Here is a 16,307-nt window from a genome sequence, read left to right as displayed (position 1 = left end):
TCATAATATGTAGTAGATATAATTCATAATATAACTTATAATATACTTATTTAGATCATAAATAACAACTTCCCCGCCGCCCTCACCCTAACTCAACCACCCGGGGCGCCCGCCCCATCTCACCCGCAGACCAGCCAGACCGTGCGAGACACTCACTCACAGGGCGGCGCCATCTTGTGGGCGGGGCCACGGCTCGCCTCGCTCTCGCGCACCAATCCGCGAGGGCCAGACACACCACCGCCCTCTGGATGGAAGTGACGTAAGGGACAGTCCGCCTATCTTCTTCCGGCGTCGCGTCCGGCTCTCGCGAGAGCTGGGAGATCCCGTCCGGAACTTCCGGACGTTCCAGCGCACGCACGCGGTGGGAGCAATGGACGCGTCCGCTTCATCGCCCGCGTCGGCCGTGGCGCAGCAGGCCGCGATGAACCAGCTGGACGAAGAGCAGGTGGGGGGGGGGGGCGGGCGAGCCCCGGAGGATTGGGGTTCGGGAGCGGAGTGGGGGGGACGCCCCGGAGTCGTTGGGGCCCATGCGGGTGATGCGCGGCTTAGCCCGGGGACCAGGCCGGGACGTGCAGGTTGATGAGTTGTTGCACGTCCTGGGCTTCTGCAGGAGGCCTGGCCTGGCGCCCGGGCAGGGTTTTTATTTTGTTTTATTTATTTTTGGTGTTGGGGTCCCACCCTGCAGCGCTCAGGGGTTCCTCCTGGCTCTGCACTCAGAAATCGCCCCTGGCAGGCTCGGGGACCACATGGGATGCACATGGGACTGGAACCACCACCGTCCTTCTACATGCAAAGCCAACGCCCTCCCTCCGTGCTAGCTCTCCGGCCCCGAGTCTGATTTAAAGTACTTTAAGGGACAAAATTGCCTTTTTATGCAAGAATAAACTTAAGGGGCAGGAGAGATAGCATGGAGGTAAGGCGTTTGCCTTTCATGCAGGAGGTCATCGGTTCGAATCCCGGCGCCCCATATGGTCCCCTGTGCCTGCCAGGAGCAATTTCTGAGCCTGGAGCCAGGAATAACCCCTGAGCACTGCCAGGTGTGACCCAAAAACCAAAAAAAAAAAAAAAAAAAAAGAATAAACTTAAGTTTGTATAACCGATTTTAGCAACCGATTTTTTAACTTGATCATCATGTGCTGCGTGTAAGTCCGGCCAAGTCTTTAGGACACTGTCACAGGCCTCCCTGAACTCTTAGCTGGTTTGTTAAATAGCGGGATATCTAATAGATGAACTGTTAAACTCCCTGATAATTGTGTTTTTCTTTTGTTTTTGGGTCACACCGGCTGCGCTCAGGGGTTCCTCCTGGCTCTATGCTCGGAAATCGATCCTGGCAGGCTCAAGGGGGACCCTATGGGATGCTGGGATTCGAACCATCGTCCTTCTGTTTGCAAGGCAAACGCCCTACCCTCCATGCTAGCTCTCCAGCTCCCATCTGGTCAGTTTTCAAGGGCTGGAATACCGCCTCGTGGCTTTGCGGCCTAGGGTCTAAGGAAGACCAACCCTGGTGCACCTTTTCTGCTATGACACCTCATAGGATTCTGGTAGATGAATAAAACTGTAGGAGAGAGACCACAGTAGGTAGGAAGGGCGTTTGCCTTGCAAGCAGCCGATCCAGGAAGGATGGTGGTTCGAATCCCATGTGATCCCCTGAGTCTGCCAGGAGCTATTTCTGAGCGCAGAGCCAGGAGGAACCCCTGAGCAACCACCGGGTGTGAGCCCAAAACACACAAACAAAAAAAGACTGGAGGTTGCCTGTTAACACAATTTGAAGGTCGGAGTTAAAGGAGGTCAGGCACCTGGCTTGGATGAGGCTGTGCTGGCTGGATGGGCCTCCTGAGCACCTCCTGCTCTGGCCCTAATTGCCCGCCACGGAGAAGTCAAAAATCAGTCTGACTAGGAAATGGGAAAATGCAGGTTTTAACTTGTTTCTGATTTGCAGATTACAAAAGCCGTGGAAGCTTTGCTGGCTAATTCAAAAAAACGGAAGAACACAAAGGTAAAGGGATCACTTCTGAACGACAATGACACTGTCTTCTTAATGGTGGTACTGTGGAAGATCCCCAGCGTATCACTGAAGGCCAGACTGTAAGTCCTCGTTTCCCACCTTTCTGTTTTCTGCTTGATATCTCTGTGTGACTCTTCTCACTGTTTCTAACAGGGTCTTTACAGAAATCAAAATCTTATTTTATATACACAATAACTTTATTTAAGCACCATGACGACTAACGTTTGTAGTTGGGTTTCAGTTATTAAAAAAAAACAACCACCCCCTGGGCCAGAGTTGTGGCATAAGCAGGAAGGTATTTGCCTTGCATGCGCTGACCTAGGATGGACTGGGATTCGATCACCCAGCGTCCCAGATGGTCCCCCAAGCTAGGAGCAATTTATCCCATCCAAGTACTAACTAAGCCCGACCCTGCTTAGCTTCCAAGTTCAGACGAGATCTGGCATGTTCGGGGTGATGTGGCCATAGACAAGCCAGGAGCGATTTCTGAGCACATAGCCAGAAGTAACCCCTGAGCATCACCGGGTGTGGGCCCCCCCCCCCCAAAAAAAAGACCATGCCTCTTCAGAGATCAAAATCTTTTTTTTTAATTTATAATATCTTTATTTAAGCATCTTGATTACAAATATGATTGTGATTAGGTTTCAGTCATGTAAAGAACACCCCCCTTCACCAGTGCAACATTCCCACCACCAGTGTCCCAAATCTCCCTCCATCCCACCCCACCCCCACCTGTACTCTAGACAGGCTTTCCAGTTCCCTTATTCATTCACATGGTTATGGTAGTTCTCAGTGTAGTTATTTCTTTTTTTTTTTTTTCTTTTGGTTTTTGGGCCACACCCGGTGATGCTCAGGGGTTACTCCTGGCTATGCGCTCAGAAGTTGCTCCTGGCTTGGGGGACCATATGGGATGCCGGGGGATCGAACTGTGGTCCGTCCAAGGCTAGTGCAGGCAAGGCAGGCACCTTACCTCTTGCGCCACCGCCCGGCCCCCCAGTGTAGTTATTTCTATAACTGCACTCACCACTCTTTGTGGTGAGCTTCATGAAGTGGGCTGGAAGTTTCAGCCCTCCTCTCATTGTCTCAGGATTGTTGCAAAAATGACTTTTTTTTTTTTTTTTTTTTTTTTTTTTTTTTTTTAGTTTTTGGACCACACCCGGCGGTGCTCAGGGGTTACTCCTGGCTGTCTGCTCAGAAATAGCTCCTGGTAGGCACGGGGGACCATATGGGACACCGGGATTCGAACCAAACGCTGCTGTGCTATCTCTCCGGCCCGACTTTTATTTTTCTTAAAACGCATAGATGAGTGAGACTATTCTGCGTCTCTCTCTCTCCCTCCGACTTATTTCACTCAGCATGATAGATTCCATGTATAGGAAAATTTCATGACTTCATCTCTCCTGACGGCTTCATAATATTCCATTGTGTATATGTACCACAGTTTCTTTAGCCATTTGTCTGTTGAAGGGCATCTTGGTTGTTTCCAGAGCCTGGCTTTTGTGAATAGTGCTGCAATAAATATAGGTGTGAGGAAGGGGTTTTAGTATTGTATTCTTGTGTTCCTAGGGTATATCCCTAGGAAGAGATCAAAATCTTAACATGGAATGTGTAGCATTAAATAATTAAGGATGGAGAAGGATGTTGAAGGATGGTGATGGATTTCTCTCTGCCACCCCAGGCCACGTGGCTCCGCAACCCCCCATTCAGCTGGCGGGTCCCAGGTTAGGTGAACGGCAGAATCACTCATCCAGAAACAGGCATCAGGAAGCATCAGCTTTATTCATCCCTATCCACCACATGTGTGGTTTCTATCATAACCTTTCAAGCACTAGTTATTCTTGGCCCTGCATCTTAAATCCTTTCAGCCATCTCCCTGTGGGCTCCATGCTGGTCAAAGACCAGAACGCAGAGACCCAAAAGCCAGAGAGCCCAGCAGGGCAAACGGGGCTAATCCCCTGGCTCAAAGGTTTATCTACCTATTCCAAGACCCCTCCCAGAAATGGGCGGGTCTCAGATAGGTACACCTAAATCCAGGGTGGAGTTACATTTTCCCCTTTTCTGAAATATAAAGACCCTTTTGTAATTCTGACTCCACCTTTAGCCAAAGGTGGGTTAATATTTTTAAGCAGCAACGTAATAAAGTGAAAATTAATATACCAGCCCTTTTTCAAAAACAACATTTCTGCAAAATATACTATACACCTGTAACTTAAAATTCTCTTAATGCTTTTCTACCAAGCACTATTCCAGAACTTTCATGTTACTATACTTTTAAACTATATTGGGGGAACTTTCTGTTCCTATTAACCTTCTCTACACACAAGTACTAAAGCATAAATGCATAACATAAATTTTAAAAACAGGCTAAGTACATTAAAATACACACAGTAAAACATTTTGCAACTGAAAATATTAACTATGGAAAACAACACATTTAAATTATAAAGAAAATGACTTATTAAGACAAAGATGCAGGCGATTAGAAATCAGATCTTTAAATGGGCTAAACTGCTAATACTCCTATTTTTTTTTTAAACCACTAACTAACTAAAACTTATCCCATTACCAACTATGAGTAAAATATATGACTACCCGCTTAGTTCCTATACCTAAAACCTTAAGTTCAGATGCTGGTTTGTCCTACGCTGATTTCACCACGTGGTTTACTTTCATAGTTCCAGGCCCTACAGACGGTTTGCTCGAGCTGTTGTTGACCATGTGGTTCCAGGTTGGCAGCTGGTCAGATCCTGCTGTTTCACCTTTCTGATTTGGAGGGTGGATTTCAGGCTTGCCGCTTTTCTGGAGCAGAGCTGAGCCGAGCCCCAGGCGTTGCCGCTTCTGGGCTGATAGGAACTTTTCCAGGGCTCACGTTCTCTGCTGATCGTAGCTGCCTGCAGAACGGGCATTTTCTGCTGATCGTTTTGGCCGCTGCTTTGCAGGGCGCATCTGGATGTTCAGAATTTTAAAAGTCCTGTCCGAAATTTTCAAAGTCGAAATCCAAATTCAAGCCGAAGGTCATTCTGAGAAAATCAGTCCACTTTCAATATAGTCTTTTTTCTCCTTCGTTTCCAATCTAGGCTTTTAATCAGTCTTTGAGGAGGCCGAGGTTTTTGTTTTTTTTTTTTTTTTGTTTTTTTTTTTGTTTTTTTTTTTTTTTTTTGTTTTTTGGGCCACACCCGGTAACGCTCAGGGGTTACTCCTGGCTATGCGCTCAGAAGTCGCTCCTGGCTTGGGGGGCCATATGGGACGCCGGGGGATCGAACCGCGGTCCGTCTCCTAGGCTAGCGCAGGTAAGGCAGGCACCTTACCTCCAGCGCCACCGCCCGGCCCCGAGGTTTTTGTTTATTGTAACAAAGTTTCAGTCCTGGGCCTTGGATGGGAGTGATACAAGTTTTCAACTCCCCTGTTTCACTGATATTTTTGCCCCTAGAAGGGGTCGCGGCCATCTTTGAACATGGCTTCACATGGCCAAACCCTTTGGGCTGACTCCATCTGAAAAGAGCCAAAATCAAACAGAAGAGCAGAAATCTCACCATATTCGCTGTTTTCTTGGGTCCAGGATTCAGGTCAGAGTTCGGAACGCCAGATGTAGAATTACATAATAAATAATGGAGCTGGATGGACCTGGATGGTGAAGGATTTCTCTCTGCCATCCCAGCCCACGTGGCTCCGCAACCCCCATTCAGCTGGCGGGTCCCAGGTTTAGGAGAAAGGTGGAATGGACCTTGGGAAATTAGAGGAATTCGGATGTGCTAAAGGTTTTCTAGACAGTTCATTGACTCAGACTTGAAGGGTGGCTGTACTAAGCAGTTATATTCAATCCAGTGCTTGGCTTTTGAAAGAACAAAGCAAGAGAGACTAGACAACTTTAATATTTTTATGAAATCTATTTTATTTCCATGTCAGCCAACCTTGTCCCAAGGTATATAGGATGGTGTCTAAGGTACTTGCCTACCTCACTGGAGTACAGAGCCAGGAGTATCCCCAAGCATCACCAGATAGAGGCCCAAACTAAAAACAGAAAAACTCCAGTTCAGGGGAGCTAGAGAGATAGCATAGAGGTAAGGCGCTTGCCTTGCATGCAGAAGAACGGTGGTTCGAATCCCATGTGGTCCCCCAGCCTGCCAAGTGTGATTTCTTTTTTGTTTTGTTTTCTGGGCCATACCCATTTGATGCTCAGGGGTTACTCCTGACTAAGCGCTCGGAAATTGCCCCTGGCTTGGGGGAACATATGGGACGCCGGGGGATCAAACGGTGGTCCTTCCTTGGCTAGCGCTTGCAAGGCAGACACCTTACCTCTAGTGCCACCTCACTGGCCCCCAAGTGTGATTTCTGAGTAGAGCCGAGAATAACAGCTGAGGGCGGACGGGTGTGACCCAAAAACAAATAAAAAGAAAACCCGGTTCAGTCTCCACCCCATGTAAGCGTATTTTCTTAGATTGCACAACTTTTACAGGGGTGCCGGTGACTTTATTCTGTGCACTGTGTTAGCAGTATGTCGTACATGTCTAATGCATTTTCCCTTTCTTTCTCTGGCAGACCCTTGCCCCATGGTATTCGAACCGATTTAGCAGAAGTGTGTCTGTTCACCAAGGATGAACGCGATTCAACTGCTGAGAAGACAGAAAATTTTTATAAGAACCTCTTGAGCAAGCACGGAATTAAGACTGTTTCACAGGTGGGGAGCTGGGTAATGTCTTCAGGACAAAGACAAGATGGAATTCAGGGGACAAAGTGATAGGACAGGAACCGGAGTGATAGAACAGCAGTAGAGTGTTTGCCTTGCATGCAGATGACCCAGGATGGACCTGGGTTGGATCCCTGGCATCCCATATGAACCCCCAAGCCTGCCAGAAACGATTTTTGAGTGCAGAGCCAAGAGTAATCCCGAAGCACTGCCAGATGTGGCCCAAAAGCTTAAAAAAAAAAAAGTAATAGGACAGTGAGTAGGATGTTTGCCTTGATCCCCTGTATCCCTGATGGTCCCCCAAACTCTTGGTTTTTTTTGTTTTTTTGTTTTTTTTTTTTTGTTTTTGTTTTTTTGTTTTTTTTTTTTTGGTTTTTGGGCCACACCCGTTTGACGCTCAGGGGTTACTCCTGGCTATGTGCTCAGAAATCGCCCCTGGCTTGGGTGGACCATATGGGACGCCGGGGGATCGAACCGAGGTCCTTCCTTGGCTAGCGCTTGCAAGGCAGACACCTTACCTCCAGCGCCACCTACCCGGCCCCCCCCAAACTCTTGGTGAGTGATCCATGAGCACTACCAAGTTTAACCCAAAACAAAATGAAAGAATCTCTCTGGAGGGGCTGGAAAAATAGCACGGGGGGGGGGGGCGTTTGCCTTGCACGCAGCAGACCAAGGACGGATGGTGATTCAAATCCCAGCATCCCATATAGTCACCCAAGCCTGCCAGGAGCAATTTCTGAGTGCAGAGCCAGGAGTAACTCCAGAGCCCTGCAGGGTGTGACCCAAAAACAAACAAAAAGAATTGCTCTGAAGTAATAGCGTAGCAGGCAGGGTATTTGCCTGCATGTGGTAGGCCCGGGTTCAATCCCAGCAACCCATATGGTCTTCAAAGCCCACTGGGAGTGATTGCTGATCGCAGAGCCAGTATTAACCTCTGAGCATCAATGAATGTGGCGCCCCCGTCCCCCAAAAAAGAAGTTGAATAAATACTACAACTCCACTATAGCTAACATTTCTAGGGCCCCACTTTCTTTACCTTTACCTTTATTCTCTTAAGTGAGCCTTGCCTTACTTCCTTGGCTTGTGAGTAATGCTGAGCTGCTCTGCATTGCCAGGCATCTGAGGGTTCACCTTTGCCCTGTCCATGTTGGGTTCTTCCCAGACATCTCCCTGCCTGGTGCCCCTTACGTTGCCCCGTTGCTAAAGAAACCACATCTTGGCAAGCCCGGAGCAGGCAGCCAAGGGCTGTATGGGAGAACTCCCAAGTTATGTGCTCTGTCTCTGCCCTAGATCATCCCAATGCAGACACTGAAAACCGAGTACAAAGCCTATGAGGCCAAGCGGCGTCTCCTGGCCAGCTTCGACTTCTTCCTGGCTGATGCCCGTATCCAGCGGCTGCTGCCCACGCACCTAGGGAGGCACTTCTACAGCCGCAAGAAGTAGGCGCCTGACCTGGCACGGGAGGGAGGGTGCCCCACGGACGAATTCTGAGCGCCCATGTGTCCGTGTAGGTTCCCGGTCGGCATCAACCTCCTTTCCAAGAACCTGTCGCGGGAAATCAGCCAGAGTGTGGGCGGCACTGTCCTCAACATCACCAAGAGCGGCTCCTGCAGGTCTGCGGGCACTAGAGCCGGGCTGGGGTCCTGTTGGATGGTTCAGAACTGAGATCCGCCTCTTACATGTGGGCCCAGCACTGTCCATGGGCGAGGCCTGGAAGCTTCTGCCAAGTCCCTCTTACCCCTTCCGTTGCTCCCCCATATTCACCACCACCACTTCGTATGAAGCCCGGGTATGCCTACAGGTCTGTGACACTGCGCAGACCCCCCAACCCCGCTTTTCTCAGGGGGTTCCCAGTTTCTGTTCCCAGCCTGTGTTCCCACAATTAACTTTCGTCTCCTCTGCCCTAGAGTTCTCTCTTCCTTTGGGGGCTTGGGTTGTCTGTTTGCAGAGGTTCTGCACAACAGCACTGGGTGTGGAGGGGAAATCCTTCCAGAACAGCGGGGAGGGAGGCTTGCCTCATGCAGGTTTAGGGGTTCCCTCACCCCTCTGGTGTAATTTATTTCGGGATACAGGTGTTTCTGGAACATGGGAGATACTCTATTTCTTAAAGTGAAGGAAACGCTTCCTGCCTGCTTTACACCAGTGCTAAGATTCAGGAGGGTGGTTATTGATCTGGGGTTTTTGTGGGTAGGCAGGGAGGGGAATCCTTAAGTGCTTCAAACCACAAGGCTGGGCTTAAACCTGGGGACACGTGCACACCAGTCCTGTTCTTGGCCCTTTGAACTCTCTCTCAGCCTGGGATTTGTGTTTTTCTATTTCTCCCATGCCTTGACCTTCCTGCCTGTGCTGAGCTTTCACGGGGCTCCTTGTCCAAAGAGAAGGGGTGGCAGTCTCCCCAGTGTGCCTAGGTGGGGTGCAGTCTGATAGGCCTCTTGTGGCCCTTGTTCCTTTGTAGTACCATTCGCGTAGGCCACACGGGGATGGCATCGCGTTGCGTGGTGGAGAACGTCCTGGCTGTCGCCGACGCACTGGCACAGAGACTGCCAGAGGTACACTGCCAAGGCGGGCAAGGGTGGGGGCTGTGGTCACTTGTGGTCCAAACCCAGCCGGGCCAGAGACCTGGGCCTCCTGTATGCTCCTTTCTCAGATGTTTGGCCCACAAGGCCCCGAGAGGCCACCACTTCATCTGGGTGGCCTGGGAAGCACTGCATACTGCAGTGCGGTGGGTGACCCTCTCTATCTCTCTGCTTTTTCAGAAGTGGGAGAGCGTGAAGCTACTGTACTTGAAGACAGAGAAGTCGGCCTCCTTGCCCATCTTTTCTTCCTTTGTCAGCATCCAGGATGACGCAGAGCTGCAGGCTCTGCGACAGAAGAAAAATGTGAGTTGGGGGGCCAGAGCACAGTGGGGAGGGTGTTTGCGTTCTATGCGGCTGATCCAGGTTTGATCTCCGGCATCCCAGAAGATCCCCCAAGCCTGCCAGGCATGATTCCTGAGCGGCACCGAGTGTGGCCTCAAAACAGAACAAAAGTAAAAGAATCCAGGGTGCCTCTTTCTGGATTAGCACAATAGAATCATGTGTAGAGTGAATCTGAATCTGGAGATCCCACCGCTGGATGATGTCTCTGTCCTTCCTTCACTGTTCTTTTTTTTTGTTTTGTTTTGTTTTTGGGCCACCCCTGGCGGTGCTCAGGGGTTCCTCCTGGCTGTCTGCTCAGAAATAGCTCCTGGCAGGCACGGGGGACCATGTGGGACACCGGGACTCGAACCAACCACCTTTGGTCCTGGATCGGCTGCTTGTAAGGCAAACGCCGCTGTGCTATCTCTCCGGGCCCTCCTTCACTGTTCTTGATCCTCAGCAAACAGACAAGTTCAAGTTTTGATTTTCCGGTGCTGCTAGGGGCGGGGTTATTGCTATTAACTGTTAGTTGTCCCTTCAGGCCAGGGTTTCTCAGGGAACATTGGAATTAGCAGAATTCTAGGGGTGGAACCCCACACTATTTTCTTCATCAGCACCAGCCTCCTAACCTCAACTTTATTTCGGGGGGCTGGGTAGGAATTAAAACAAAAGAAAAAAGCAAAGATCATCAAAAGACGGGAGAAGAAGCGCCGGAAGCAGCTGAAGGTGGCAACCAAGGTGGCCTCGAGCCCCGTCCAGAAGGAAGAGGCCCCCAAAACCAGCGCTGCTCTGCTGACCACCCCAGGACCCCAGAAGGCAGAGACCTCGGCAAAGAAGAAAAAGCCGAGCAAAGCCAAGCCCCAGCCTCAGGGCGGGCAGGACGTGTCTGAAGATGAGATCCCGACGCTGGTGCCCATAGGAGCTACCCCTGGCGCAGCCAGTGTCCAGGTACCTTGGCATGGGCTTCAGATGTGCCGTGGGGTGGGGTGTGGCAGCTGCTCCAGTAGAGCCCGGTTTGTGAGATTGAGAAGCGGGGGGGGGGGGGGTGGAAGGGTAGGAGAGAAGGCAAAAGCCGGGCCAGAAGAGAGTTCAGTGAGGAGGATTTTTGCCTTGCATGTGACTGACCCAGGTTACATCCCCAGCATCCCGTAGGGTCAGGTCCTCTGAGCACTGCCAGGAGTAACCCCTGAGCATTACCCGGTATAACCAAAATATAAAACCTTGGGGCCGGAGCGGTGGCGCAAGCACTAAGGCGTCTCTGCCTTGCTTGTGCTAGCCTAGGACGGACCGTGATTTGATCCCCCGGCATCCCACATGATCCAAGCCAGGAGCAATTTATGGGCACATAGCCAGGAGTAACCCCTGAGCATCACTAGGTGTGGCCCAAACCCCGCCACCGCCCCCCAAAAAAAGTCAATGGCAGGCCCGGAGAGATAGCACAGCCGTGTTTGCGTTGCAAGCAGCCAATCCAGAACCTAAGGTTGAAATCCCGGTGTCCCATATGGTCCCCTGTGCCTGCCAGGAGCTATTTCTGAGCAGACAGCCAGGAGTAATCCCTGAGCACTGCCGGGTGTGACCCAAAAACAAAAAAAAAAAGTCAATGGCATGAATGCTGGCCTGTGATGTGTTTTGCCCTGTCTTTCCATGAGGGATCAACACAACCAGAAGCAGCCCCGGGAAGGAGAGATTTTTACTTGTTCCTTGTTTCCTTCTGAGATCTGCTACCTGATTGGTTTCGAGCAGACCTGAGAGTGACCTGGCAATGTGTTGGGCCCTTAGGTGGTTCCTGGTATGGAACCCAGGTTTGCATCGGGCTAGACCAGGGTCTTAACCTAACTGGCCTTAACCCATGTCTTCTCTGTCCCTCAAAAAAAAGCTTCCTATTTTAATGATTCGGTTGTTGCTTTGGCAGGGCTTGGGAGCCCATATGGAGTATGGGGCGATCAGAGCTGGGGTTTATTCCTTAGCACCACCAGGAGTGATGTGTTTTGGTCCTGCCCTGTGCCCGGTAGGGTACTCCTAGAAGTTGGGGTTTCCCTCTGATTGGCTTGCTGATACCCCTCCCTGGTCGCTAGTGGAGTTTCGTGCCTTTTGAGAAGGTCGTTGAGGCCATTTTTCCCCCTCTCTACTTTGACTTTTCTCCCATTAGGTGCAGAAGCCTCCTGCAGGGAAACCCACTCCTATTGCAGCCAAGACTCCTGTCGGGAAGAAGAGGAAGGCGCCCCCCACTTCAGGGACCCCAATAGGTCCTAAGCCCACCACCCCAGGTCAAGGCTCCGAGAAGAAGCTAAGAATGAAGGAGCCAGAGAAAGAGAAGAACCCTTCCGTGGGCAAAAAAGACCCAAGACAACAGACTCCCAAAAAGCCAGAGGCCAAGTTCTTTACCACTGCTAAGGCTTCACCCAAAGCCCCCCAGACCCCCAAACGCCGGCCGAACAAACTGAAAGTGCCCCCTTCTAGCTGAAGTCATTGTGTGTGCAGTTGTGTATTTTTCTATATTAAATGTAGTTTTGGGAGCTTTGCTTTTGTTTTTAGGTTTTTTTTGGGTGGGGGGGGTTGGCACACCCGGTGGTTCTCGGGTTAAATACTCTTGGCTTTGCACTCAGGAATCATCCTGGCAGGGCTCGGGACCCTATGGATTGCTGGCAATCAAACCTGGCTTGGCCGTGTGCAAAGCAAAGCCCTCCCCGTTGCACCATCACTCAGGCCCCACTTCGGGGCTTTGCTTCTGAGACTTTCCAGGTTCTGCGCCCTGTTGTCCTCCCATTCTTCCCTGTTACCTTGGGGTCACGCTTTGTTGGTGCCACACATTAACTCTGCATGTCCCCTCAGGTGTGTTTGGTGGTTGTCACCAAAGTGAGGCAGTCTATTGCCTTTGGCTGTGCTGGCCTCTTTTCAGCCCTAACACCACTCACATCGACCCCTGCATTGGTTTCTGTGAACATTTGCAGAGCTGGGTCAGGGGCGCATCTGTGGGTCGGGGTCATTCCTGGGCTGGTCCTTTTGAGCCCATTTGTTCTGTGACTCTTAGACAGGTCCCTGGACCCTGCAGGTGATGTCAGTTAGGTCAGGACCTGTCAGTGCCAGGAGACCCTGAAGCCATTCACAGGTGCAGCTGATCACAGCCCCAATTCATACCCCTCCTCCCCTCCCTGAGTGCAGAGCCAGGAGTAAGCCCTGAGAAATGCAGGATGTGGCCAAAAAACTAAAAACCAATCAGGTGATTCTTATGCCTAAGATACTTGGGTGGGAAAGGCTGGTACATGTGTGGAACCGCCCAGAAACCTTTTTCCCACACCCTCAGCTGATGAAACCGTCTGCTAAATCACCGTCAGGCCCAAATACACCTTTTGGTTTGGTTTTGGACGACACTAAACTGATGATAACTCAGGGAACCGATATATGATATGGGGGATCGAACCAGGGTCAGCTGTGTGCGAGGCCAGTGCCTTAACTTCTCTCTGCAGCCCTCAAATACATCTTTCGTTTTTTTTTTATTTTGGGTCACACCCGGCCGCGCTCAGGGGTTACTCCCGGCTCTACGCTCAGAAATCACTCCTGGCAGGCTCGGGGGACCATATAAGATGTCAAGATTCAAACCATCGTCCTGCATGCAAGGCAAACACCCCACCTCCATGCTATCTCTCCGGCCCCTATCTTCCATTTTCTTAGATTTGACATTCAGTGAACTGCTGTGTCTTCCTCTGCTCTTGTTCTCTATGCAGTTTCTTCCAAACCTGTGGAATAGGAGAGGTGTGTATGTGATTGAGAAGCAGCCTTCTGAGTTGCTTGGTCCTTGGTCCTGATGAGGCCCCAGGTTATTTCAACTTGCCCTAATAGAAGCCTGTTCAGATAAAAAGCTCCTGGCCCTAAAGACTAGCTAAAGAGATTTCTCCCTGAATAGATCCTGGTTGCTTTCTTGTCTTATTCAAATTGCTACCTGCCTACTGCCCCAGGTGAGAGGATCTAACTTTCTTTCTTAAAAGGGTAGCCAGAGTGATAGCACAGTGGGGAGGGCATTTGCCTTGAACGAGGCTGACTTGGGTTTGATCCCCAGCATCTCAGCAGCCCGAGCCTGCCAGGAATAATTCCTGAGTGCAAAGCCAGGAGTGAGCAAAGCCAGGTATGACCCAGCCCTCCTCCCCACCCGCCTCCCAATCAGCTTCATTTCTGCTTAGTGCACACAGGTTACTTTAAATTGTTTTTGAGGTGCTGCTGGAGCAATAGCGGTAGGGCATTTGCCTTGCATGCAGACAACCTGGGGTGGACCCGAGTTCAATCCCCAGCATCCCATAGGGTCCCCCAAGCCTGCCAGGAGTGATTTCTGAGCGCAGAGCCAGGAGTAACTCCTGAATGCCGCCTACTGTTCTGGGGTGTGGCCCCAAAACAAAAAAAAATCGTTTTGGGGTCAGAGTGCTAGAACAACACAGTAGTTCACTGCCCTTTATGGAACTGAACCAGATTTGATCCTCGGCATCCCATATGGTCCCCCAAGCCTGCCAGGAGTAAACCCTGAGCACTGCCAGATGTGACCAAAAATAAAAAATTTGCTGGTTATGGCCAAAATAATTTTGGCGGAATGACACATCTTGGGTTTTGAAATTAAAGGGAACTAAGTGGGGTATCTGAAAGAGAGAAGAGCTGACACAGCTCTTGCCTTGTCCCCTCAGATCCCCACCAGGAATGATCCCTGAGCACAGAGCTAGGAATAAATCCTGAGCACTGCCATGTGAGGCCAAAAAAAAAAAAAAAGGAAGAAGAGGGAGGAAGGTTCCATGTGGTACAGAGAATCTGGTTTTCATTTCCAGGGAAATATGCATCCCTGTATCTGCATGGATCCTGGAAAGGTCCTACTTCATCATTCTGTGTAGGGGAGGGATATTCCACCTTCTTGCAATGGTATTATGGGGCGAGCTCGAATTTGGACCCCATAATGTTCCCATTAAGGAAACAGTGAAGAGGGCAGAGCCACAGCAGAGCAGGGAGGGAATTTGTTTTGCACGTAAGGGATCTAGTTTTTATCCCCTGCATCTTATAGGGTCCCTGGAGCCTGCCAGGAGTTATTCTTGAGTGCAGTCAGGAGTAAGCCCTGAGCATAGCCAGGTGTGGCTCCAAAACCATAAATAAGTAAATATGATGGGGGGCTAGAAAGATGGTACAGAGGTTAGGGACTTGTACACAGCTGACCCTGGTTCTATCCTGAGCACTCCCTATGGTTCCCCCAAGCACCAGAATAGTCATCCCTGAAATGCAACACAGGAGAAAAAGCTCAGAGCTCTGCTGGATATGGCCCCCCCTCCCTCCACCCTGCTAAAAGAAAGACTTGAAAAAACTTTTGTAGCTAAAATAAGTCTCCTGGGAGGTTGACTGTCCCCATGGGGAACATTGGCAGCTCCATTCTTTTTTTTTTTTGGTTTTTCGGACCACACCCATTTGATGCTCAGGGGTTATTCCTAGCTACGCGCTCAGAAATTGCCCCTGGCTTGGGGGGACCATATGGGACGCCGGGGGATCGAACCGTGGTCCTTTCCTTGGCTAGCGCTTGCAAGGCAGACACCTTACCTTTAGCGCCACCTCGCCGGCCCCTGGCAGCTCCATTCTTTGGCAGCTTCAATAGAAAAAAATTTCGGGGGGCCGGGCGGTGGCGCTGGAGGTAAGGTGCCTGCGCTAGCCTAGGACGGACCACGGTTCGATCCCCCGGCGTCCCATATGGTCCCCCAAGAAGCCAGGAGCAACTTCTGAGCGCATAGCCAGGAGTAACCCCTGAGCATCACAGGGTGTGGCCCAAAAACCAAAAAAAAAAAGAAAAAAATTTCGGGGGGGCCGGAAAGATAGCATGGAGGTAGGGTTTGCCTTGCATGCAGGACGGTGGTTCGAATCCCATATGGTCCCCCGAGCCTGCTAGGAGTGATTTCTGAGCATAGAGCCCAGAGTAGCCCCTGAGCACTGCTGGGTGTGACCCAATCCCCCCACCCCCAAATAGATTTCTGCTTCTCCTTTCCTTTGTTTCTTTATTTTGTTTGGTTTAGTTTAGGGGCATACCTGGTGATGCTCGGTGTCAGTTCTGGCCCTACATTTAGGATACACTCCCGGTGGGGCTCGGGGGTTCCTCCTGGCTCTGTATTTAGGAATCACTTCTGGCAGACTTGGGGGAATCCTACGGATGCCAGAAATTGAACCTGGGTCATCTGCATGCAAGCCAAGCGCCCTCCCCACTGCGCTATCTTTCCAGCCCTTTCCCCACCAGTCCTGACCTGTTTCTTCCCTGAAGCAGCCGAAATCCAAGATGCAGCTGCGGAAGCGGGTGTTGTCCCAGAAATCCAGGCCCCGGAGCAACCTGCAGCAAAGCAGCAACCTGCAGCAAAGCGAGCCGTGCAAGCTGTGGGCTAGCATGGCCGTCACCTTCCTGTTCGGGGCCCTGTGTGTGACCCTCGGGGTCTGCATCATCCTGCTGCACCTTCCAGGCGATGTCAGGGCTGTCTCGGCAGGCATCGTGTTGGTTACTGGGAGCATCCTAGGGGTCGTCCTGTGCCTGCTGTTACTGTGTACCTGGGCCCAGGATGACAAGTGGCAGAGACCTGAAGCCCAATACAGAAGGAAGAGTGGCCCAGGCTACGGAGCTGTCCTTGCCAGCTCCCACCTATGATGGTCGCACAGTCCTGAGCTCGACCCTCTCTCAAACCTGGATTTTAAATTTTCTAAGCCCTGATATTTCACG

The 16,307-nt window shown here is 50.8% G+C and overlaps 1 protein-coding gene across 1 annotated transcript; it reads left to right on the top strand.

Annotated features, from left to right (window-relative positions):
- Window positions 1-346: 346 nt before the first annotated feature.
- RSL1D1 (ribosomal L1 domain containing 1) lies at window positions 347-12,110 on the top strand. The gene is made up of 9 exons (XM_049768557.1): window positions 347-445; window positions 1,940-2,085; window positions 6,545-6,683; window positions 7,983-8,131; window positions 8,204-8,305; window positions 9,148-9,241; window positions 9,449-9,571; window positions 10,247-10,537; window positions 11,739-12,110. The coding sequence occupies exons 1-9, from the start codon at window positions 371-373 to the stop codon at window positions 12,051-12,053; spliced, it is 1,434 nt and encodes a 477-aa protein (XP_049624514.1). The 5' UTR covers window positions 347-370; the 3' UTR covers window positions 12,054-12,110.
- The last annotated feature ends 4,197 nt before the right edge of the window (window positions 12,111-16,307 follow it).

This window comes from Suncus etruscus, chromosome 2, assembly GCF_024139225.1.
Source record: "Suncus etruscus isolate mSunEtr1 chromosome 2, mSunEtr1.pri.cur, whole genome shotgun sequence".
NCBI classification, from domain to species: domain Eukaryota; kingdom Metazoa; phylum Chordata; class Mammalia; order Eulipotyphla; family Soricidae; genus Suncus; species Suncus etruscus.
This window is presented reverse-complemented; position numbering and strand designations above follow the sequence as displayed.

Excerpts from the sequence above, each read along its gene's own strand:
- RSL1D1 (XM_049768557.1), top strand. The coding sequence starts at position 371 with ATGGACGCGTCCGCTTCATCGCCCGCGTCGGCCGTGGCGCAGCAGGCC. Across the intron at positions 446-1,939 it reads ACCAGCTGGACGAAGAGCAG|ATTACAAAAGCCGTGGAAGC; the intron begins GTGGGGGGGGGG and ends TCTGATTTGCAG. Across the intron at positions 9,572-10,246 it reads CTCTGCGACAGAAGAAAAAT|GAATTAAAACAAAAGAAAAA; the intron begins GTGAGTTGGGGG and ends GGGGCTGGGTAG.